The sequence below is a fragment of the Corapipo altera genome, unplaced genomic scaffold (assembly GCF_003945725.1).
Source record: "Corapipo altera isolate COAL_440 unplaced genomic scaffold, ASM394572v1 56, whole genome shotgun sequence".
NCBI classification, from domain to species: Eukaryota; Metazoa; Chordata; class Aves; order Passeriformes; family Pipridae; genus Corapipo; species Corapipo altera.
In genome coordinates, this window is record NW_020884896.1 from 406,440 (window position 1) to 432,103 (window position 25,664).

The window sequence follows — 25,664 nt, forward strand, 5'->3', positions numbered from 1 at the left end:
CTGAAACATAGGGTTTATTAGCTCAAGCATAGGACTATACTAATTAAATATTTAATGTCTCCAGGACTTTGGTAAGTATTTCTAGACAAACCTTCAATGCCTTTTATAGATGTACAAGTCTGGGTCAGTACTACTTCGTGGCTGTCTGTGACAGGCATGATTGGATTGAATAGGTATGGTCTAAGACTGTCTTTTCTGTTCTGTTCTTGTACTGTTTGGTACAAAGAAAGCCTTGTTCCTGAGTAGGCTTTCTAAGCCCCGTAGAAATAAAAATAATGAATATCACCCTCAGATTTCTTTATAATTCCCATGCCAAAAGAAGTAATATTAGATTTCTGTCCCTAGGTTTTCAGTTCTTATGCTGTACAGACCTGTACAGACTAAAATTAAAGCTGTTGGAAGTTCTCTTTCACATTTTTTAATATTGAAATATTTCCATTTTATGAAAACGGAAATAGCACTCTGAGTTCTTTAATGATTACATTTGTAATAAGAAAAAACTTAAATTAAAAATGTGATGGATTTTTGATTTTTTGTTAATATTCCCTTTCCTTAATGGCAGGTATGCCAGGCTCCAGACAAACCAAACGCTTCAGCGAGAGGACTGACTCGGGGCAACCCGTTTGCTAGGGCTATGCTGAAGCCATCCTCCTGTGAGGCTTTTAGATGAATTATGACTGATGGTCCAGCAGAAGTTTTAAGGGAGATGACAAAAAAGAAACAGGTGCAGCCCAGAGGAATGACATGCTCCTGAGGCAGCCTGGAAACAGGAGCCAGCACAGACAAGGCAGTGAGGCAGGTTGAAGACACGGAGCAGGCAAAAGGGGCTGTGGGCAGCCCAGAGTGGGATGTCAGGAGACACCTTTATGCTGAGAGGGTTTAAGGTATTATGGTCGGGAGAGGATGAAAATGTGTGGAGGTGGCTGTGGTGTAAGAAATTGAGCTAGGGCAGCAGCCCGCCACAGCCTGGAGGTGGCACCGAGGCAAGGCTTGGAGAAAGCACTGAAGGCTGCAGAGAGGCCAAAATATGGCTCTGAGGTGGTTTGTTGGCCCCAGTCAAAGCCGGGATGTCACGAAGGAGGTTTGCACCCCAGGCAGGCAGAGCCTCCCACCTGGTAGACAGTGGGCAGAGCTCCGGGCCCCGCACACTCTAGGACTGAGGAGAGACCTGCCCTGTTTTTGATTCTGCTAAACACCCAACAAATGGTACATCAGGGAGTTAACATGGGAGAAAGGATGTGTTTAGTAGTCACATGTAGTGTCCTGTTAGCTGTTCAGAGCAGCCAGAGGGGATGTGGAGCAGTTATGCAGTCTGAGGATGGGGTCTTGCCTCACAGACATTGTTCATTTACTACTTGTTGGCTTTGCCAGCTTGTTCTGTGTTCCCACCTGTACCTTGTAATTCTTTGCAGTAAAAAAATGATTCAGTGCTGCCTATAAGGAGCTACAACAAGGTACTGATATTTCTTGGAGCTCACAGTATGTGACTATGTGGACCTACATGATGGATGACCATGCACCTAAGTGAATGACCTATGTGGAAATGGCCAGGGTCTGAGGAGGCTGGAAAGAAGAATCAGCTGTGGTCTGGGAGCAGCATTAACTGTGTAAGGGAACACTTGTGTCTGAAATGATGAGTCCCCTTGAGAGGCAGTCTGAAACCTTTTATTCTGAATATCAGGAATTGTTAACTCTAGATTACTATTTTTATATTGTCAGGATCATTACAGCATAAAGGCATCTGGGTAGATACCAGCCAAACACCTCCGGATTCCCTCTTCACCTGTAGAAAAGAATAGTGAAAATGCAGATCTTTTTATTTTCAGTGATCGCTGGTGCTGTGTTGATAAGTTGCAACAGATGTTCTTCTGTGTTGGGACATGGCATGGAGGAGTGGATGAGATCAGAGGACATTGTTTCTGCTGTGTACATACACAAGGTGGGAAACTAGCTAAAAATAGCCCCAGCTGTATCTCCTGACCAGCTTCCACCAGCTTACCATGTTTATCTATAGACTGAAGTGCTATAGGTTAGCCTTAAAACTGGCTGTGGAGTCAGCAGGTGATTCTGATGTTACAAGACTGTTACACAGATAGCCAATGGGCCTGAGAAGGAGGGTGTGCATCAGCCTTAAGTTTTAATTTTAAACTGCTGAACAGTGCACAACCCCCAACCTGCTCCTCAGTAGCAGCAAGCTGCTGGTCAACATTCATAATCCAGTGATGAGGGGGGGTTTTTCTCAGTGTCCAGTGGGGCACAGCTTGAAGCAGGGGACAAGGTTCTTACCTGCTCTTTGCAACCTGTGTACTCTCTAGCACTGGCTTGGCCCCTGGCTGATTTGTTGCATCCAAAAGCAATTGAAACATGAGGGAGCTCAAACAGTTATTTAAAATTGGATGTGCAAAACTCAATAAATCAAGCTACTAAATGTAAAACCAAACATCAATTTGACATGCACTTCAGCCATGCTGAAGGTAGTAGCAGCTGCAGTCACCACTGGGTTCTCATTTCTTCTTGAACCTGTTCATCACCCTATGGAAAGATTCATATTTCATTTTACTGCCATACAAACCAAAATGTTAAGCCGATGGGAATGTGATCATTAAAGCTGACTGGAAGCTCAATGGATTTTTTAAATTGAAATACAATAACAATTTGTAGTCCTCTTTTGGGACAGGATCTGTAGAGTTTCTCTGGAATTCTGATAGCATAGCTATGATCTGAGGTTTTGAGCCAAAATTGGCTTTGTGTCCTTTTTTTTGCTCCCGCTCCAAATAAGCTTGGGAAATAAAAATCAATGTTTGACTTCAGAATGTGGGGAAAAAAAAATTATTCTTGAGAATTTCTCTCTGTGAGGGTGTGAGAACTGGTCTTTCCCCTTCACCATTTTTTCCTGTAATTACAGACAAAGTTCTGTATCCAGTGAAGTCAGAATATAACCAGGACTTTGTGTTTAGATGACTGAAGGGCACACAGCTACAATTACCTTGACATAGAGGTCAATGTGATCTAATGTTTCTAATGTGATCTAATGTTTCTAATGTGATCACATCAAGTGCTTGTTTGGTAGTTTCTGTCGCTTGATTAAGAGAAGTTGTCAACAGCAAAATGTCAGGAGCTTACGTGACATGAACAAAACAGGAAGAGAACATAGGGGGTTCTGACAGGAGGAAGACACAATTATGACCGTAAGATGACAGAAACCAGTGGGAAGTGGTAAAATGATTACTTCCATTGGAAGTTTAAGAGGTTAATGACCATGCATCCATGGATGGATGGAATTTGCATGGACCCAGATCTCAGATGTGATCCAATTGCAGACAAGCTCTAAAGAAAAAACCTATAAATCAGTTAAAGGAATCGTGCTTTGTGCTTATGGTTTGTGGTGTAACCAGCAGTTCTTGATGGAATTACAACTACCCTGCTCAAACTCACCTGCTGTTTGCTCTGTATTAAGTTAACAATAGTAAATAAACCGTGTATTAGATTTCAAGGTGATCTGTTCATGCCAAATGAATTCGTCTTGCCCACATGCTGTCCTAATTTAAAACATATGTATTGATTTAAATCCTGTTGCTTCCATACATTAAAGTACTGTTTAGATTTTTGCCTCATCAATATTCTTCACCATTTTGAATGGATGTGTAGCTTGTTGTGGGTTTGGTTCAAAAGTGTTCTCTGATAGATTTTGTGTGTGTGTGTGTGTGTATGTGAAGGAGTAGAAGTGAGTTGGGCCAGGTGGCGTTGTACAGCATTTAAACCTCTCACCTGCAGCCAATAGTAGACACTTTATATGTTCTTTTACAGGCAAAACCTTCATTAGCATCAAAGGAAGTTTACTTTAATCGTGGGAAAGATGGGGTCCTTGTCTAGTGAAAATGCAACTGGACAGGAGAAATATTGTATGATAGCATATTTCTCATACAGCAGCATAAGCTTCATAGAAAAGTGATGAAAATCTTCTGATTTTCCCTGACTTCTAAGGGGTGAAAGAATTTTGTATATAAAATGGAGTTTCTCCCAAGAAGAAATTAAAAAATCCCCAGAACCTTGTGTCAGACTCCAAACAATGTATTTAGACCTCCAAATAAGTAGCCTGGGCTTTTCAAAAGTGCTGAGCTTTGCCAACCCCCACTGCTCTTAGGATACAGCTTCTAAGGCTGAACGTCATTTGACTGCATGTTCTTGCAAAGAAATACTAAGAATATGCAGTAGGTCAAAGTGGTTCCTTATCTTTGTGCAGAGATAAGGGCTGCTGTTCCTCCTAGGAAACAGTGTCTTAGAAGCGGAAGGCTGCACTTCTTATCATTCAAGTATGTGCCATAAAGGGGTAAAAATAGGGACGTTGAGGATAAGAAAGCTGAAACTAAGGCACCTGCTACCCAGAGAAGGAAACTTGGGAATGAAGTAAGACTGAGAGTCTCTTCTGTTTTGAATACTGCAAATCTTCACTTGTAGGAGCAAACAATTTGCCTGTAAAAGCCTCTGAGATTATTGATATGAGAAAAGGCTTCCTGGATTTAGACTCCTGACTTTATCATCCAGACTACATTCCATTTACAGAGTTTTACAGAAGTTGAAAATGTCAGAGTTGGCTGAGAGAATTAAATTACATTTGCTGGACATCCTAAATTTCCACTGAAAATTCTTTCGTTTGTGACCTAAACAGAATTGATTAAATGGAAAGGTTGAAATAAGGTATTCAAATTGTATCACATTGGCAGATAATGCATAATTCATTCAATCTCACAATATTTTAATCCAGTATTCACTTTGCCATGATATGTAATGCTGGCTATTTACAATAATTGCCATTCTCTAAATGACAATTTTCCTTTAAAACAAGCAGCAAACCCAACAAGCAGCCCCATACCCTGCTCCAAACCTTGTTTGCAAGGATTTTCATTTGCATCACTGCTGTACAGATTTACACAGAGCAGAAAAGGGGGTATTCTTATTCTTAGAGATTCTGCCTTGTATGCTACCTGCAACCACATTCTGCCACTTTCATCCCTTCATAGTTATATATCAAAGTAGGCACACCAGCATCATCCTTATAAAGAATGGAGATTGAATCCAGTTTGGTTGGAACACAACAGGCCTTGGAGGCTTTCTTTGGGTTTTGGAGATGCACCAGAGTTTGGACAATAGCATGTTTTGTTGGGGTAACATTATCTGTCAGAGGGAAGAAGCAACCTCCTTTACACTCAAAAGCCTCATAATCTTTTGGTGCGATGATCCAGGAATCCCAGCCAATCTCTTCAAAGTTCACATGGAGGGAAGTTCTCCGGCAGTGGTTGGCCCCAACGCTTCTCTTGCTTCTGGAGGAATGCTGGTGCGGCCCAGTGATGGCCTTTTCCTCTCCCTGTTCGTCCTCTTCAGATGAAGTGTTGTTCTTTCCTAGCTTCTTTAGCACACTTTCTTGTTCATGAACAATCATCTCCCGGAGCTCTACTTTGGTCTCTTTTGTCCCATTGCTGCGGTCATTGGAGAACACCATTAACAGGGGCAGATTTTTAGCATCCGGGGCAACACTGATATCCAGCTTCTCACAAGTGAAACCACCCAGAACTTTACTCTCTATAACAATCTCTAGCTTGTTTTTAGTCTTCAGTTTGTCTGCTCTGACCCATCTTTTCACAGCGCTGGACACTTCAAACATTTCCCAACCACACTTCTGGATATTGTGGGAGACAAGGAAAGATTTGGTACTTTCTGGGTTTTCCCAGTGTCCATCATCTAGAACATCATAAATGACCATGGTGCCTTCCAGCCTAGAGAGAGACTCAGCTTCTCTGTGACAGGAGACATAAATTCTCAGTTCAGCTCTGGTGATTTCCTCATACTGTGGAATAGAGATGTTGAAGAACAAAATGTGTTTCTGAAATGGATTTTCTTCTGGTAAATCTAAAGAAACAACATCTGCAATAGGAAATTAAAGCATGTGGTTACAGTGCTTCTGACTGTCCAAGTAACTTGTTTTTAAAAGACTCAGGATGTATTTTGGGGGTAAAATAAGAGCATGGCAACACAGCATTAAAAGAAAATACTGTCTTTCGGCCAAGTTTCAAGGGCAGAGTGTGAAAAGGGAAATGGAGGTCCCTGATGTTGGTAGCATTTCACCAAGACTGCATAGCCAGGTGAGTGTGTGGAGCATAAAGAGGCTGCCTAGAACAAACTGTGGATGATGCTGGTCAGTATTAACTACATAAATAAGGCATGTGCACAGTTTTCAGATTTAGCAATTTGCTAAAGATATTCTTACACAAAGAATTCCTCAAAACCCCTATGAATTTCCTACTCTTATTATCATGCAGCCGGATGAACTGCTCTCATATTTATATTGAGTGTCTTTAAGAACTACCTGTGCTGAGGCTTTTGCTGCTGTCTATAGATAACTTCAAAAGCAGCTTGGATTACTGGGCATTCGTGGTAATAGAAAAGCTTTTGGAAATCCTAAATTGAAGCTTCAGGGTCTATCTAAATTGGGACTTGGTGATAAACAGCCTTTCATGCCCAGGTCTCAGTCTGTTCCAGACTGGACTCACTGAACTTGTAGGGGTTTGTTCATATGTTTTTTGTCTGCAAATCTATGCACAGTACCAGCAACTCTGCCTGGGGAGGGGCAGATATTTGTCAGGAAGATCAGACTGGCAGTGTTTAAAAGTCATCACTGATGTCTTTTTAATGCTCAATGTAAACTAGCTGCTTAATCATGACTGGGTGTTAGAGCAATTTTATTTGGCTATTGATATCACTTCTTCAGAGCATTTACCCACAAAGGCAGTCAGAGAGGAGAGTGAGATATGGAAACTATAATCTAGGTCATACTGTTAAGGTTCCTTTACATTTCAGGACTAGGGCCACTAATTTGGGAATTTGAAGTTCTCTGTAGAGCTTTTACCTGTGTATGTCTATTTTTCATATAAACAGAAACTTCAGTTCTCCTTGTTTCATTTTTATCTCAAGGATTGCATTTGCTTACAACTTTTTTACTGCTTCTTTTGATGGAGCTTTTAAAAGTCTATTGAATGTTACAAAGACAGGAATCTTGAACGTTTTAAGCTGAGACAAGCATGACTACCCATTTTCATATAAATCTTTCTGTCTAATCCAGAATTTTGGAGGAGCACTGCTGTTCCTTTCTTGGATCCAGAGACACATTTCTCAATTGGTTGCTGTATTTTTTAAATATGCACAGAGCCCACCTCAAAGAAGAGCTCTCTAGCATTGATGTCTCAATTATAGGTGATCAAAAGTTTGCATTCTAACATAAAAAGTCAGTTCCAAATATCTAGGGTTGAGAAACATGATTCATGTAAACTGTTATACAGTCCATCATCTCAGTTGAAGTGTTTGAGAAGAGAATATTGTACAGTGAAAATATCAAAGAAGAAAACTAAAGATAATTGTATTTTTTAAAGGTTGAAAGAAACTACAGAGCAAGCATACAATCTAAAATTTTAATGTTTCATTTCTAAAGAATCTGTGGAAGTCAGGCACTCAGCTTCTTCTGAATTTCAAAAGAGTCTGAGTATCTGCTGTCCATGAACTTCAAAAATTCTAGTCCACATATTTAGGACTTCTCCTACCTTCAGTACTGAAGCTCCTTACAATATTGGACGCAGGGATGGAGGACTTGTCTGCAGCATATCTGTTGTATAAATCAATCATGAACTGTGGTGGTTCTTCCTTAGTCTTCACTTGTGAGGGGACTCTTGACAAATTCAAACTCCTTTGTAAATCCGTCTTCATATTCTCCAGGAAAGATTTAAAGTCAAAATGGGACTCATCTTCTACTTCCCCAGGATCATGAAAGTGTGCATCAGACTTTCCCATAGCTGATAACTTGTCCCAGTCTTCCAAAGGCTTGCCTCTTGTCAAACAAGCAATGATGTTGAAAACAGACAGTGCAGCTAATACTCCAAAACAATGCATTTCTCCTATATTTACTTTCTGGTGGAGAGACAAGAGGACAAGGGTATTTTAGCTGATTAACAGTCTTGTTTCATTACAGAGAGAGGAAAGAAGATGTAAGGCTAACAACTGGAATGCCCTTTGCAAATCACTTTCTTGTGCTCTTTTTGCAGTCTGCTTCAAACCCCAGCCCCTTGTCAGTTGTCAAGCAGATTGGTTGTACACTTGCCCTTATCAGAGTCATTGATGCCATGCTTCAGCTTCTGTTATCTAGCAAGGCTCTTAGTTAATGAAGATTCTGTAAACATTTGACAAACACATGTGGCTGGTGGGAAGGACATTGTATATTGTAAAGAATCCACATTTCACTTTAGGGTCATCTTTGCTTAATTACATTCTTCTATCATTTCCTTGCCAACACGGAGAGAAGCTTTCTTAGGGACGTAGAAGATTACACTGTTTTTATCAAGACTAGAAAATAGAGATCTAGAACAAAATCACTCTATTAGCTATTAGCAAATAATATCTGAAAAATCTTTTTTACAGACCCTTCATATGCAATCAGAGAATCCCCAGTCATTTGATGGAGACCTGTGATTCTGCAATACATGATCTCATGACAATACAAACAACCTTAAAACTTGTTTCCGTTTATCAGCCAAGAGCTATTGTTTGTACACAGTGAAATATCTGTTTTGTGTCAAATTTGCTTCATGTTGTTTGCAGGCTTGTCCATTTTCAGTTTGATTCCTTTGGTGTATGGGAATTTAGCCTTGTTTTTATAGTATCTTATGTAATATATTTCATAGATTCATCATCTCAGTCCAGTCCAAGAACAACCCGTCATTTTTTCCCTGACCTCAAAATGAAGACAGAACTAGGCCTTCTGAGGCCACATGGAAAGTAAGAAGTCTTTCTGAAGATACAGAAGATTATCTATGAAGATACTGTATCCATGAGAAGAAGGGGCCAAGGCAAATTAATTTCTCACGATACAGAAGAAAAAAACAGGTTTATTTAGAGACAAAAATATCACTATTTATCTTAATGAATGTGTTATGAGTTAATCTAATGATACATAATTGCTTTGTCTGTACTATTAATGCATAATTTTTTCTAAGCACAAGTCAATTCACACTGTACACATGCCATAAAGTCTGAATAGTAATATGAGCTGTTTAGATTAAAAAATCTCATTGCAAAGATGCAGTGAGATTTTGCTCTTTCTGGCCATTCTTCTCTAGTTTTCCAGCAGTGCATACACAGCATTTAAATTGATCCCAAACTTCTGAAATGCTCACTTATGTGTCTGTTCAAGTGATAATTGGATCCAAGATCCTGGTTAGTTATGTTCTTATGACATAAAGTCGAAATAGATTATTTGGCATTGACCTTGGTGTCCTGCATAGCAAGACTGTTATGTTTTACTCAAGGCCTTTGTGTTTCCACTGCATTCATAGTCCAATTACCTGTGTTTGGCTAAACACAAGTTTTTAAGTGCCTCCGGACTTTACCTGAACATGTCAAAGAATCAAAGATTTCTTCAATTTCGTAGCGCTTACTCCAAAAGATTATCACCTACAGTTAAAAAACCCTCGGTGCTTCATTTATTATTTCACTGTGCCTGACTTTACCTTCTAGACAGGAATTTTTGTAACTTTCTGGCTAGTTTAAGGAGTTCCATAGTGCTGACATTTTCTCCCTGTTGAAGTGCTTGCACAGTGTAATCAAGTTACTTTTCAGTTTGCTTTCTGATAAAATAAACAGATTGTTCATTTTAGTCACATAGGACATTTTCTCTAACTGTTTTCATTTCTTTTTTGTGTCTCTTTCAGAATTTTAATGTCTTTTTGAAAAGGTGAACCCCAGGGCTATACATGGTTTTCTGGTATCAGTCCATCAGTGCCACATGCAGAAATCAAATCTTTCCTTATGTGGTTCACTATTCCAGCGTGTATCTTTTCAAAGCTTTCACTAGCTCTCATTACATAGCATCACCTTGAATGTTCATACTGCACCATAAATCCATGATATCCACAAAATTTTTTTAAGAGTTAAAGCTTTCAAGGATGCAGCCTTTTACTCCGTAGGAGTAGCCTCCATTCCTTGTGCCGAGGTACCTGAAGTTCTGCATCTGTCTGCTTTAAAATGAACTTTAATTACATAAAGTGCAGCTAGATCAAGCCATCTCACCTCTCTCCTTCTGAAAATGATGTGGGCGTTGCTATCTACAGACTTCTAGTTCATACATAAAGATGTTACATAATGTCAGGCCAAGTGTCAGCTTTGCAGAAACTTTACAATGAATAGTTTAATTCAGTGGCAATTCCTTTTGAAAGCTGTAATTTGAGGTTTGGAGGGAGAAAGTTGTTAGTTCATGTGATACACAAATATATTAACATTGTCCAATGGTTTCTTTTAATTATGCAGCCTCGTGCAAGTGAATTGAAATACTCCACAAAAACCTAGGTACATTCTAGCTGTTACCTCTGGCAATTAAACTGTGGCCTCAAAGAATGAAACTGGATTTTGGGAAAAAAAGTCCTTAATGCTTTGCTGGCTAGTATCAGCTGTTTCCATGTTTTATCTGTCTTTAATCATCCCATATTAGTATGTCCTCAGTTCTTTTAGGATTAATTAGTGGAATTATCTTGATCTGTGTTTGTCAATATTAACTTCCTCTAGAAACTTAAACATTGAGCAGAATAGTTTATAGAATGTTCATAGAAATAAAAAGATCTGTTGGAACCAAGAGAGTAAGGGTATCAGTGTCCTCTGGCACCAGCTGACTGCACTTGTGCCATTTCAAATGCAAAGTTTCTCTTTCCAGATGAAGATTGGACCTCCAAATACCAAAGGTCCAGAAAGGAGTAGCTTAAACCACTAAATGAATAGCGGTAGGAGGCCTTGTTTGCATTAGAGAATTGACCAGTACAGCTAAACTCCAGATGAAATAAGCCTTACTAGTAAGAGGTGTGTATTCCTTGTGTAGTAAGGGTATGCCTTGAGAGGCACTACCTCTCAAGACGTGGGAATCTGCACCACCTTACTATGGAATATTGGCAGCAGAAATTCCATAGCACCTTAGCAGGATAGGAGCCTTTCAGTTAGTCATTCATCAGAAGGTAGTGCATGTAGTATCCTTCCCCTAAACAATGCAATTCTTAAAAGGATAAGATTGTGTGTAAGGTTAGACTGTCTCTCGAGCAGGAAACACTCCGTAACTTGCACTATGTGCCAACTCACAGACTTCAGAAGTTTGTTCCACTCTTGTGCTGCTTATGCTATTGTACAGCTGGTGGGTGAAAATAAAGTATGTGGCAAGTGTAACCAAGCACACAGGGACACAGAGAAAGAAGACTGACAGACACCATGATGGAACATTAGCTCTTGAAGGAGTGCTACACTTACAAGGGCTACCATAAACGTATCAACAGGGGATTGTGCAGGAGTTAGAGGCACACAGAGGCTTTATTTCTACAAAGATTTCTAAAGGAACCACTGCCAAATGTTTTCCATTTTGATGTTCATTGTTTGAAAAGAAAGTTAATGAAAGTTCTGGAAAGAGTTCAGAAGAGAGCTGTGAGAAATTGTTTTGAGGCTTAGAATAAGAAACCAATCTATTTAAATCTCAGCCAAAATGTAATTTGACCCTACTCACTACACTAAAAATACACAGTGAAAGTATTTTGTATAATAGATAAAAAGGATCTAATATAATACGTTACAGTAAGATCCATTGAACTGAAGCTAAAGATCATCAAATCCAGTCTAGGATTAAGCCACTACATATGAACAAAGAGCACTAACTTTTGGAACAACTACTTGTAGTCCGGTAGAGATATTCTATCACATGAAATCTTTAAAGCCAAATTTATGCATGTTTTTCAAAGATATTCCCAAGCTCAAAACAGAAACTGCTGAGCAAAGTTCTTTGATCTGTGCTATGCAGGAGGTCAGTCTAGATGATCATAGTATTTTCTTCTGTCTTTAATCTATTGAAGTGCATTATGACAAGCTTAACATGTATTTACGTGTTTCCATCTAATTAACAGAATGCAAGAGAGTACATTTATAGAAAGACAATTCAAATATTTTTAGATACTACTGTACCTTTAATTTATTAGCTTTTGTTAAAAGCATGTAACAATCTAGAGGATATAAAGTATAATTTACAAAAATATAAATCTTGGTTATTTTATTTTTAGTATTTCAACATATTACTACATTGTATGTGTTACTCAGATAATATGTTTAACAACCTGAAATTATCCAGCAAACCAAAAATGTGGGATATTACATGTCTTTTGTAGAACCAATCATATATTAGGGAAGGGTAACCAAAAATGGCTATGTTAACATATGGTTTATATAAAAAATTATGAACTATACTTGCATTCTGAAGAAAATATACATTTTAAGCCCTTTATTACAGCATTTTTCAGTATAAATATGCAGAGAGAAAGTATGAGTGTTTTAGGCAAAAAGTTTTGATTTTTGTACAAAAGTGATATTCTATAAAAAGCCTGCCTTTCCAAGTTCACTTCCCATCTTCTTGGTTAACTGAAGAGATAAAATAGTCAGAAAATAGCATATAGAAACATATTTTAGTCCTTTAATTATGGAAAACTTTACACTTAATTTTCTCACTAAACACCAGGTATCTTGGCTAGGTGGGTTAGGAAGATATCTGTAAAAGTACTGAGTTCCTGGAAGATAAATATGAAGGACAAATGATGGCAGTGTGATATATCCTTCCAGGTGAGTACATGTATCATTTTAGTTCCTCCGCACGCTTTCTGTAAAGGAATTGTAGACTTGCATTTGCTCACCAACACAAGTGGATTCATTTCTCATTTACAACTTCCCAGTGCAGTCAGGCAGGATGTGTGGGTCTCACTAAAGGTGAGTTTGTATGAACTTTATCGGCAGGCACAAGTTTCAACTGACATATTGGGATATACCTTTAAAACAACATTTTTGTTCTCATCTAAGAACAGGACACTGAGCGAGCTCATTTTGTCAGGAACGCAGCAGGGTTCTGGGATGCCAGGAATGATTCCTACTGCTTTTACGATGCTCTGAATTGTAGCATGATTTGATGGCCGGACAATCTGGAACAGAGAAGGAAATAGTTATAGCTTCATTTATGAGCAGTGGCTTCCTCAGGTGGACTTGGAAAATTACAACAATTACGGTTTTTTGTTTCTCAATACAGCAAATACACGTGATTGATGCAGCACAGTCAGTCCCTCACACTTCCAGGTTTCCTGTGCTGGGTGTATTCAGCAGATATTTTGTGTCCCTTATGCTGCCTTCATAAATACCAGAGGAGGGCACTGGTGGCACAGCCAGCAGTCAGCACTGCAGAAAGAATGTCCCTGAATGTACCTGCTAGATGCTGGAGGCAGACATGCAGAAGACTAAGGTGGACCATACTTCTCAATTGCAACTTGTCTGACTTGGAAAATGGGTTACTGTAACTATTTCCAAAATAACTATCTCTATGTTCCAACAGAATTTCTTCTCATGTATGCTAACCTGGAATTAGTTACTTTTTCCAGGAGTAATTACTCTATTTTAAAAGAGCAGAGTACTCCAGAAGTAGTGTCCACGGGAAGGAGTTAGTTTAGAATAGTCAAACAATCTGTGATCTTTGCTTCCCTCTACCTTCCTCACCAGGCTTTATTTTTCTTTCTGCCCTCCCTGCCCCAAGAAAGCCTAAAACTGGGAGAAGATAATAAAAAATATTGCAGCTTTACATCTATGCACTATTCAGGGTACTGAGCCAGAATTTTAGTCCTACTATTGGTTCCTGTATGCAGTTAACAACACAAACCCAACACATTTGAAAAGAGGAGGCAGCCATTAAGCATAAGAGCAGTAAGAATAAGGAAAGGAAAAAGTTAAGATATGTAAATAGTATACTGCTTAGTAGCTTAATGCAACTCTTTTTTTTTTTTTTTTTTTTTTTTTTTTTACAAGCTACACTACATACAGTCAAGCACAGGTTTACTGGTGACAGATCCTTGTCATTGCCTCAGCATAGCATGGAATGCATGTACTTCATGAGGCAATAGCATGGCAAGCAGTCCACCACTGAGGCTGAAGCTTCAGTGATTCCTGTTCAGTTATCATGCTTGAATACTATCCCAGCAAACGACTACAATAACAGCAAGAAAGTTGTGTTAGTCATATCAGGCTTTTTGCTACAATTTCATGACTTTTCTCATATCTGCACGTATCTGGTGTATGTAGCACATGGAATCTCTCATCGCTATTGGTACGCAGCAGTATATTGGGTGGAAAATGACATCTGTGGGACAACAGAAAGGGACTCTGAACATTAGATACTTCAAGTGAGAAGAATTATTGTCTCCTGTATCTTCTCTTTTTTTCAAATATATAAGTATATGCAAAACATGATTTTCCACTTCAATATGAAAGGTTATGTAGTCCATGGATAGAACAAAGGAGTTATTTTTCAGTATAATTCAGTTTTGATACATTCACATTAAGTGTAACATATCAGCAAATCAGATACAAAACTTGATTGCCATTAAGGCTTTCAGATCATCCTTAACTAATCCATTACAAGGAGGAACTGTGAAATCCATCCTTGACCCTTCGGAGCCCCAAGATAGCACCCCTATAGCCAAGTCCTAACAAGTGACCAATCCTGCAAAGTGCCTTTCTGTTCATTAGTATCTGTTCATTAATATATGTTAGCATAATTAACAACAGCTTGGTCTCTCTTGTCTCCCTTCATCTTTAGATTTCAAAGCTGTGCACAGACAAGCAGCAGTGAGGTAGTCTCATAGCTCCTGTGTGAAGTAGAAATCACCTTCTACCCACATTGGTCATGCCAGCAAATCTGGACAGCAAGAGAGAGACAGAAAAAGTTCTTTTTGTGTTTAAGCAACTGCAGAGTTTAGAAATCCAAAGAATTAGGGCTTCTAGAATCAAGTTCTTAATTTAGCCTTTATGAAAAGTGTTCCTAGTGCCTGTTTTATTTCATATTGTTATTTGAAGCAGTTGCAGATCACAATGTGCTACTGAAACAGCATTTGTTGACCCCACGCAGTGGATAACCATCATTGCCCTCAGTGCTAGTTACTGACTTACATGATTCCTGGCTATGAACCTGCAGAAGATCCTACTAGGATCTTCTCCAGCTCTGAGTCTCTAATATCTGCAAGGAACAAGCAGATGCAAGCAGACTAGTATGAGCTGCTGCCTCCCAAGACAACAGCACTAATTATGTTTCTAATGCCTGCAAGTGGATACACTATACACAAAGATGCTTAGAGGGAAATATGCTTATGATGGACCAGTATTCTGTACAAAATCTGGCTGCCTGAGCCCTGTATTCACAGCAGAGCCAGACAGCACACCCATCCCGCATCCAGCCAGGCTCTGAATTTTATCAGCCCTTCTGGAAACCTGGCTTCAGTGTTCAGTGATCATGGGCTAGGCTTCACATTAGCCTTTGTACCAATGTGATAAAGTAGAAAGCTTGAAATAATGAGTGGAATGCCTAGTAGTGATAGCACTGAGGAAATGCTAATGTTTTAAATGCTGGCTGCCAAGTTATATACAACAGACCAGGTTCTACCACATGTAGGACTTGAATTTATTTGGTAAATGCAGCACTGCAGCCAGCCATATAACCTATTCTTCCTCCTCACAGTTCGGGGAATAAGAAATTCAGCAGTCAGGTAGGTAAACTTGCTGTCACAAAATTTGTACCCAAGCTGTTGTGTACCTAAATCATGAATTGCAGTCATTAATGTGCAGAATGAGGTACTGATACTTAAAAAAAAGTAATCATACAATGTAATGATTCTCAGCATGACAAGTATATGATTCTGTCTCCACAGCTGGAAATAAGGTATCTGTTGTCCCTTATAGGTTGACTGTGTAGACCAAATCTTCATGAATAGCTTCAGTGTGATCTTTACTCAGGAGAGCCAAGATCTCACTTGACTGACTTAGAGCACATATGCAAGAGCAAAGGGTATTTCTCCCTCCATAATATTTAGCAATTCTTATGCTCTGAACTAAATCTTCAGTCATGACGGAGTCCTACCTATTGCTCTTCTTTTGGAAACTCTCATTAAAAAAAGCTACACTCTTGAATCTGCCTCCTCTTTTTTCCCTCTTAAATATACAAAGCTAACAAAGAGTAGACCTTTTCCAAAGCAAAGCCAATCAATGAATGTATCAAACCCCAAATTCCCACATCTATGGATCTGGGATTTAGTTACTCTGGTTTTTTTGTTTGTTTGTTTGTTTTTATTTTTTTTTTTTTTGTTGCTGTTCTTCTTGTTGGGGTTTTTTTGCTTGTTTTGGCTTTAGGGCACCAAGATAAAAGTGCAGTCACATTAATTTATCTAGAAAACAAGTCTCAAAATAAGAACTAAAGTAAGTGGTTTTAATTTACAAAGGAATCTTTATTATATAGCAAGTAATATTTCCAGATAGGATGTTAAATAAGTGAGCAATATAAGCTTATTCAACTATTCCAGCTAGAAATGGATCCTCTCTTTTATGGTCCTGTCAGCTTTTGTGTTATGCTGTTTTGCTCACAAGAAACCAAATGTGTCAAAGGCATCTTTTTTTGAAGGGTGGAGTTCTTTGCTTGGGTTTTTTTTGGTTTTGGGTTTGTGTTCTTGTGTAGGAATGGTGCATTGGACTGTGGGTCTATGGCAAATAATCCATATTGCCAGGCTGTGTTTTGTTTTAGATAAGTTAAATGGTGATTATGTTGCATGACCTCTTTATATTACAGCAACAACAACAACGAAGTGAAGTTGTATGTGAGTCTGTGCAAGCTTTAATTTTTGCCAGACCGTGTATCAATTTACGTACACATGGTTCAGCATTGGCCAGCTACACAGGAACACACTGCCAAATCTGCACACCCTACGGTGAAGTCTGGATTTTCACTGTTCCTGGACTTAAAACTAGCCTGCATATCTACTCTTCCTGAAATCATACTACTTGTTTCAACACAAACATACATCAATCTCCCTGTATATATAGCAGGGCAGATTCCTGTCTCAGAGCCTTGAAATTCTCTGCTGTGAAACACTATCCATTATTTATGTGCCGAATGACCACAAGCAAAAATGTCAGTAGAATAAACAATCAGGCCATTTGCAGGTAGAATTGCAAAATAATGACAGTTTCTAAATATGCATCTTACTCAGTGATTCAAATCCTTCCCTCTGCCATCACTTGAAACCCCTATAAAATATTGGTAATTCTTGTCCTACACAGGATTACCAAAATTTTTACACAGAGTGGGAGTGAGCCAAATGTTTGCCTCTCTATTAGCAAATTTCACACTGCTTCTATAGGAGGAATTCAGTATGCTTGGAGTGTTAGAGACAGCTATGTGGTATTTCCAGCCACATAAGGTAAATCAACTTTTTTGTTCCAGCTATATTAACTATTTAGAATTTTGGTAGACAAATATCAGTATTATTGTTTTCAAACATGACAACCAGTTTCTTAAAGTTAAAAATACCTCAGTGTCACTACTCTGCATTTTTCTTCTAAAGTGGAATAGAGAAATACTGTGAAACAGCAGCTTGTTTTATTATCAGCACATAATACTTCATACTTCTCCAAGTATAATAGAGTACTTTGATGATTTAGTGTGTGTGACCATATTTTCATAAGCTGTATAAGTCTTTATGTTATGGTTTCAAGATATAAAATGAGAAATTGGAAGATAAACCTGAGATATTTTTCTTATTCTTTAGATTAACTTTAAAGAAAACTTGGAATCCTTTTGCATATGGAATATTGCTTAAATTATTTAGGTTGAACAATGCAACAAAACACAATGAAAAAGGTAAAAATTTTAAGGAAAATCTAACTCAAGAAGTAGTTGGATAGGAAGAACAGTAGGCCTACTGTTTGCAAAGTGACAAGAATAAAAGTACATACTACCTTGGGCATAGGAAATTCACATGCCCCTGCACAGTAGTAGGCATCAAATGATTTGGGAGATATGATCCATTCATTCCAGCCAATATCAGCAAAGTCAACTTTCATGTATCTTCTTGAACAAATCCTCGGCTCATTCCATTGTTTTCGCCTTGCTTTCTTCATTGTTTTCTCATCAAAATTTAACACTTGTGACTTTGTAAATGTTTCTGTATTTTCTTGCCCTTTTCTCCTTCGATCTTTGCGTGAGGCCTTTGGTTTCAAGGATCTGTAGGCATTCTCCCATATGTCATGCTTGTTGTATTTATTGTTGTTATAATGTACTTCTGGCAACTCATTGTTCTGAATTGAGCTAGTGAGGTATGTATCCCTCCTCACTCGAGTATCAGTAGAAGCATTAGGGGACAGATTTGGGTCCCCATCATTGGAAGGAAATGGATCATAACGCTGCAGGGTGCCTGCCACACTGTTAGGTTCAGAGATTGCAAGATCATTGGCATAAACCAGTATATAAGGTAAATGACTGGTGACCTGTTCAGGGAAGCCTTGATGTTTCTCCCCAGAATCAAGCTCGGCACAGAGAATGAGCTCTCCAGCCCTTTTTGATTCTTTTACGATGTGTGAAATGTCTGTTACATGCCAAGCCCCTCGCCTTTGAAGCAGCACAGTGATGTTCCCTTTAACTAGTCCATAGGCAGAATTCTGGTGGATGCTTTGGAAAATGAGGTTGAGCCGGAGGGCCGGAGGCAGGTGAAGGAGGCGGCAGGATGAGTTCTTTGACCGCTTACAAAACACTTCCCGGTGCCGAGGGCGTTTATCAACATAGAAGTGAAAACTGGCAGCAAGGATCATCTCTGAATCCTGCATAGATGTCAGATTGAAGCAGTACAAGGGCTTCTGGGCCAAGAATTCTGCAAGAGAACAAGGAAAACATAAATATATTTCTGAGACCAAATATGGCAGTCAAACCCTTCCATTTAAGTGAATTAACAAATTTTACTTTTCACTTAAATCATTAAGCATAGTGAGCTTGTCACTTCAACTTAAAACTATGTTGAACAAGAGGAAAAACCCTCTTAAATATTTAAGAGCAATATTACAATAATATCTGGACTGTTCACCATACTGGGCATCTTTTGTACATATGAGGGATAAAACTCTTCCCAGAGATTTTTAGTTTCAGAGTGCCTTCCATTCTAGGCAGGCAAGAAAAGCAGTCTTTCCTTCTATTTCATTATAACAAAGTCAAGCTCAGAGAAGCTGTCAAATTTGCCTGTGGCAGAGCTCAGAGCAGTACCTTGCTGAGTATAATAGCAGAAATCAGTTAGTTGAATACAGTTAGTATTCAAGATGGTCTAATCTAAAGCTGACTGCAGATTCCTCAAAGGTTTCCGGGTGCTAACTCTGTGGGGAACAGCATATGAAGTTCATTGTCTGTAAACAGTGCACAAGAGTCATTTCACATGGAGGCTTGATAAATAAGCAGTATGGCACATTTTGGGGGTTGTTACTCTTAATAGCAATCCTCCTTTCCAGTACATATCACGTAGGTGCTTTGTTTAAAGCACTGTAAAACATACTTGGTTTCTAAGGCTTCTGTTTTGATCTGCTTGAAGTTAGTGACAACTACTGTTGAATAGGAGCTGACTCTTAAAACTCAAGCTCCATTTGAAACTGCTTCTTTTTAGCTAGTTGAACTATTTGTGCTCAGCTTACATCTTCACTGTCCACTCAAGGAAGAGGAACAATTTTACACTAATAACTGTTTACACTATGTTTATTTAAACAGTAGAAATATTTCTTAGAGTGTTAAAATGTAATCCCAGAATCAAAAGACAATGCCTTCACAGTCTATCATTGTGAGAAGTTGCTTTTTAAAAAATTTTTACTAGCTCAACAGTATATGGGAAAATGGTGGCAAATTGATTCCTATTCTCCCAAGCTCAGAGTGCTACTTGGAATGCATCAAAGGATTGCAATTAAAGTTTGCATCTTTAATTAACCCAAGTGGACCAACCCTCTGGCAGCCCTTTCTGACATACCTGAAACATCTCTGGCAGAAGAAAGAAAAAAAACTACCCCACAACAAACAAAACCCAACAAACCCCATAGGCAGGCTTCCCAGAAACACACAGGTTTGATTTTCAATGCACTATGGAGGAGAAGCCACAGAAATTATGAGAACAACAGAAAGGCAGTACTATTAACTGCCACCTGTCAGAACATTCTTCCTTTTAAGCACAGTTTCATTTGAAAGAGGGAAATTAATAGTGCTACATCTTACAAAATTGATGCTTGCTGTCTCCCGGTTAATGCTGGACAGAACAATCATTTGGAATAAAGAACAGCAGGTTAGCATGTTCATTAGGCCCCTGCCCACACAGTCTGAGAGCACAAATGTTCAAATATGCAATTCCCATCTACACCATCTGTATTTTGTTCCTGATACAGTGAAGTGGAACATCTTGTACTGATGTCCACATAGTGGTTTCAGTGACAGGGAGGCTAACAGAAACTCAGTATTCTGTGATAAAACCTGTTTGTTTCTGTCAATGGATTCCTATTAGTAAGCTTTTAATTAACCCCAGTCATATGCACAGGTGTTTATACTATGAAATAACATAAGAGTTTAGATTCTATTCAAGTCTTTGAAGCACAGAAATTTCACGAGGCTACTGATTATTTCTCAGGGTAAGCGAGAGAGTGATTGTAGTACTCCCTTTAGAACACCAGGATTTATTAATATTTGTTCATTTCAGAAGGCATATGTTTTTAAAAAGAAGTCTATCCACTGCTTCTCTTCACCTGAGCTGTGTACAGTTTAATTTTCTAATATTTCTTTTAGTAGTAGAATGCTTCTAGCACCATGAGGTCTATAGATATGGCTATGAAGCATATGCATTATTGGGATAAAGATGTTTCAAATATCTCAGTGTTTCAGATGGGAAAGTAACTTATAATGATAACTCAGAGGATGAGAGATTGAATTAATCTAAAATCTGCATTCTAGAGTGAAACAAACCCTTTGAAAGTCAAAATTCTTCATAGAACAGAATAAGAATCTGTGATCCTGAGCTCACTCAGGCTTTTACCAAGCTGTCAACAATGCATTGTTACGTTTTCCAGGTCTACTCTGAGTTGAACTGTACTAGCTGTATACAATAAAGTTGCTAGCTGTATACACTAAGAGGCTGACTGTATCTGCCTCTGATCACTGTAGATATCTTCAAGTCAGGAATAAAAACAAGTTGTGTGGAGGATACAAGCAAGAGACTGGTAGGGGAAAAAAGGCAAGTGGCCAAAGAAAGGAAATACTAGCTTTTAGTATGTAGCCCACATGGAAGAATGCTGCATTGCAGTAAATGAAGATTAGCAAAATAGATTTACATGGTACTTCTGATAACACATCTGTGAGAAAGAAATATGCAGAGAACCTCATTTAAATTAAGTGGTGAAATTATGGCTCTAGAAGCCAGAATTACAGTTCCCTGGTTAATCTTGATTTGGTTTTCTTGCCCACATGCATTATGATATAGTCTTAATTAAATGGCTGCTTTTTCTACTATTCACAAAGGTCTTTGCTTCGTTTGGCACAGAGGATTGATCATGTTCAGGGAGTGAGCCTGAGCTGCAAGAGTCAATTTATGGGGAAGTTCCATGGCTTAAGCAGCACATTGCTGCCATGAAGATAATTCTCCCCTATCTGAGCAATTTAGGTGAAGTTGCACAATAACTTAATATTTCACATTTGGTCATAAACCATTAACAACAGAGTAACTAATGTCAGCCAATTGCTGCTGTTTTCTAGAGCTACAAAATTCCCTAAAAACTGTAAAGCACCTAAAGAAATAAGAAACTTGATAAATTAGTTCTTAGACTGTCTCTCAGCTGCTTATCAGAGAAATAATGAACTCCTGAGAACACACACAGAACTGAGCCGAGAGGAGGTCATCAGATGTTTGTGAAGTACTCTTCCTGAAGTGGCAAGTACTGCTACAGGAGCTGAAAAAAAAAGAAGTTGTATTTGGAACACATGCAAATAGCACATGCATGTACATTTCAAGTGCCTCACATTGAGTATGGAGAAATACTACACGCTCAGTAACTCAGTCAACACCATGTATACCCTGTAAGGGATATGTAGGATGGCAATACAACTGGGTAGTTTAGAAGACCCCAGAAATGCATGCAACAATGGATAAATTCCTGGAATAATGTTTTGTATCTCTGGAGCCTTCATCTTGACAACCATAAGTAACACTGATGCTCGAGTGTGCCCTAACAAACAGCTTGAAGCAGCAGGATAGGAACAGACAGGTACAAATTTTCTGAAAGGTATATGACAAAAAGAAAAAAAAAAGAAGTAAGTCCATTGCCTGGGATAACGAAGAGAAAATTACTGTATCTGTAGTCTGTTTTTCTTATCTCAATAGGATCAGAATTATTATCCATATTTAATAAAGAATGAATGTTCAACATCTTCTTAGCAAAACATGCAATTTTCTTCTTTCAGAAAAAACCACTAGAATTTCTCAGAGAAGATAAACATGCTATCAAATAAGGTTCTTCTCCCCTCCCTCATCTTGCATCATTCTATGGTTAATTTTAGAGTGTTCACCACTTGCTTGAGGAATTACAAAGAAATACAGTTTGTTGTCATAACAAAGGAACACTGCAGAGGAGCTTCTGCTTTCATGAAATGTTACTTGAGAGAGGTGGGATCCAGTAGAGAAGGTACACAGATGGGACAGAGGAGACAGGAGTTTTGGACATAGGTGTGCCTTATTTCCATTGCATGGAAAGACAAGTTACTTCTAGACCTTTCTGCCTTGGTTTCATGATCTGACAAATGAGTGAAATAATATTGACTTGTAACTGGCCAGCACGGTCTACCTCTGGGTAGAAAATGCTGCTAATTTATTGTTTTAAATTAGAATTAGAATTACAACTTAAAGTACTTAGATGCAAGTTACTTGTTCATCAGATTAACTGAAAAATAAAGAAAAAGAATGTAGTGCAATTCTTGCCTTGTTTCCAAATCTGTCCTGTGGCCCAGTGCCTTATCTGGGTAGCAGCCAGTATCAGCTGCTTGGATCACAGAAAAATAAGTTAGCAGGAGGTCGTGGAATAACCATCCACAGTGGAAGTTCCTTCCTAACCACTAGCTAATGATCTAAAGCACGACAATTTATTTCTCTCCCAAATGTCTGCAGTTCCTTCACATCCTAACTCCCAGAATTATAGACATTTTCACTTCATTCTTACCCTTCCATGGAGTCTCCTCCTCCTTGAATATGATTAGTTTTTAATATTACAGTTTACATAGGATAGAAATTAAGTTGGGGTGCACAAGAGAATATGAATTATTGTGCAGTATCATAGCAATGATTCCATAAAACACTGTATGCTGCATTGTATTCTATATATGAGCCTTAAATGTAGGAGAAATAGACTAATTCAAAATTTGCTTTTGTGAATTTCAATCCATCAGATTTGTCTAAAAAGAAAAATGAATATTTCTGATGAGGTAACAACAATTAGCTTTAGAAACTGATACAGTTCTTATTTTAAGAGCTAGTTATAGTTAAGTATGGACTGTAAGAATTAACCAAAGAAGGAAAATGTTTTCCAAAAAGACACTTTGAGTGTCCTTGGCAAAGAATAACAAATATAAGGACTATTAGCTACACAAATCTTCTTTTTATTATTTAATGTAAGATTGGGATAATGAAAGTGTAGTTTTGACATAGTATATATGTCTCTCCACCCTCATAATCAAGCCACATAAAACTGGGAAGAGGGAGGTCAGACATATGTCTTCTCAGGTTTAGGCAGCGCAAGGTATTTAAGATGCCGAGCAGTTTTAGGCGGTCCCGTAGGCGGCACTCTTCCTAGCAGGAACTTATGAGCCTGCGAGCAGAGCCGGAGGAGAGGACCAGCGGCCGGAGCACTCTCCACTAGTTTCATGCTCCAAGTATTTCTGAAAGAATCTTTCGACCCAGTGCGATATCCGCTGGGAACGGCGCTTCTTTTGCCGATGGTTTGCATCCACAGCAACGGCGGCTTTCCCGAGGAAGACACTCTCGGGGGAGGGAAGGGAGCCAGGGGAGATGGGAAGCCGTACGCAGAGCGGAGGGGAGACACCCTGTCCGTGTAGTTAGCAAAGGTCTCCCCAGCATTCACCCAGCGTGACACCCCGCGTTGTCCATGACAACCTCGCCGCAAACCCATCACTTTAAAGCGAAAGAGGAGCGAGGGGGCTCCAGCGGTTCCCCCCTGCGCCCGGCCCGTCTTACCCGGCCTGGCTTTGAAGCTGCGGACCGTGTTGCCGTCGCCGGGCCGGCTCCCTTCCCGGTTGTACTTCTCGTAGAGCTTAAGCATGTGGACAGCTACCATGTCCTGAGCGATGCTGCCCAGCGCAGGGGGCGGCGAAGAGCCGCCGCGGGGGTCGCGCCGGGGGGCGGCCGAGTGGCGGGCGGCCGGCGGCTGGACGGGGCAGGCGGGCGGGCTGCCGGCGCCCTCCCCCGCGGGCGAGCTGCAGCCCCCATGGCCCAGGGCCCACAGCAGGAGGCAGCAGGTCAGGCGGGCGGCCATCGGGGGATGCTGCGGGCGGGCGGGCGCGGAGCGGCGGCGGCTCGGTCGCTGCCTGCGTCTGGGTCTCCCGGTTGGCCCTGCCGCATCGGGGCGAGGGGGCGGCGGGGCCAGGGAGGGAGGAGGGAGGGTGGGGGCGGCCCCCCCACCCCCGCCGCTGATGCCGCCTCCACCGGGCCAATCCCCGGGCCCGGGGGCGAGGAGCTGCGGGTCGGGGGCGGCGGAGCCGGGGCAGCTCCGGGGGTCCGGGTGCAGGGGGACTCGCGGGAGGGGACTCTACATTCCTCTGACTTTGGGCTTTCCCGCTCCTTAAAGCTTAGCGGGAAAAGGATCTAAATTAATTAGCGCCCAGCTGCCGATGGGAGACACATGTCACTGCCGCCGCTGCGGCATCGAGCGTTGCGGAAGGACGGCACCTTGGCTGCCTGCGCCAGCGGGGGCGTGGGGGGGCTTGGAAATAATTTTTAAAAGATAGGAGCAAATAGGTACCAAGCGGGTAGGCAGGAGGTAGGAAAGGTCGGGAGGGTGGGTGGATGGCGGGGACAGCATGACAAGGGAAGGGTGCGCACATACGTGCCGAAAGTGGAATACTCTGCTGCTTCGATCGGCAGAGTTGACAGTGCTGTCTTGTAAAGGCAACCCTGTGAATAGTGTTTGTTTCAAGGATCCCGGAGAAAAGAGAAGTCCCCGGTGGGTCCATACTCTAGAAGACCCTGTGTGAACTAGCCAAGAGTGCAACAAGGGTCACTGATAATTCCAAGCAGATACTTAAATAGTAGAGGTTAAAGGGGCTGTGCATGGGTAAACTTTCATCACTGGGCTATTTCTATGTGTGATTTGAAGGAAGAGAATACTAGTGTGAATTTCTGAAAGATTTACATGGCTTAGGTCGGAGGGGGTTGATTTAAAAGTGAATGGTGCATGTTGCACTTATTCATCATGTGACACAGGTAGTTTTGCATCGTAGTCACCCAGTGGATATAAATGCTGCTATAATGAATAGCAGTTTTAAAGACAATCTATAAGAAGAGTGGTATATTTGTAGGGAATTTGTTCATTCTGCCTCCGTTTTTAAAGCTTGTTCTCTAGTAGCCAAGGCAGTTACTTATCTTGGAGAGTATACAATGCAATAATTGAAAAATTGTTGGAAAAAGCTACTGTTGCTGTATATGACACAACTCTTTTGTGTTTTGTTTTGT

General features: G+C 40.0%; 2 protein-coding genes across 2 annotated transcripts; both read right to left on the minus strand.

Moving 5' to 3' along the window:
• Nucleotides 1–2,136: 2,136 nt before the first annotated feature.
• On the minus strand, nucleotides 2,137–8,306 carry GDF2 (growth differentiation factor 2). Its single transcript, XM_027648242.1, has 2 exons — nucleotides 7,593–8,306; nucleotides 2,137–5,922 (listed from the first exon to the last, which is right to left on the minus strand). The coding sequence occupies exons 1-2, from the start codon at nucleotides 7,936–7,938 to the stop codon at nucleotides 4,982–4,984; spliced, it is 1,287 nt and encodes a 428-aa protein (XP_027504043.1). The 5' UTR covers nucleotides 7,939–8,306; the 3' UTR covers nucleotides 2,137–4,981.
• Nucleotides 8,307–12,009: 3,703 nt separating this feature from the next.
• Nucleotides 12,010–24,547, minus strand: GDF10 (growth differentiation factor 10). The gene is made up of 3 exons (XM_027648240.1): nucleotides 24,171–24,547; nucleotides 17,878–18,785; nucleotides 12,010–13,031 (listed from the first exon to the last, which is right to left on the minus strand). Exons 1-3 carry the CDS (start codon nucleotides 24,466–24,468, stop codon nucleotides 12,840–12,842), a joined length of 1,398 nt encoding a protein of 465 aa, XP_027504041.1. The 5' UTR covers nucleotides 24,469–24,547; the 3' UTR covers nucleotides 12,010–12,839.
• Between the last annotated feature and the right edge of the window lie 1,117 nt (nucleotides 24,548–25,664).

What these genes read in the sequence shown, in the direction of transcription:
- GDF2 (XM_027648242.1), bottom strand. Translation starts at nt 7,938, where the DNA reads ATGCATTGTTTTGGAGTATTAGCTGCACTGTCTGTTTTCAACATCATT. An exon ending in AAGGAGCTTCAGTACTGAAG is followed by an intron (nt 5,923 to 7,592) that starts GTAGGAGAAGTC and finishes TTCCTATTGCAG; the next exon opens with ATGTTGTTTCTTTAGATTTA.
- GDF10 (XM_027648240.1), bottom strand. Translation starts at nt 24,468, where the DNA reads ATGGCCGCCCGCCTGACCTGCTGCCTCCTGCTGTGGGCCCTGGGCCAT. An exon ending in CAGCTTCAAAGCCAGGCCGG is followed by an intron (nt 18,786 to 24,170) that starts GTAAGACGGGCC and finishes GTTCTCTTGCAG; the next exon opens with AATTCTTGGCCCAGAAGCCC. An exon ending in GTGAATTTCCTATGCCCAAG is followed by an intron (nt 13,032 to 17,877) that starts GTAGTATGTACT and finishes TCTCTGTTCCAG; the next exon opens with ATTGTCCGGCCATCAAATCA.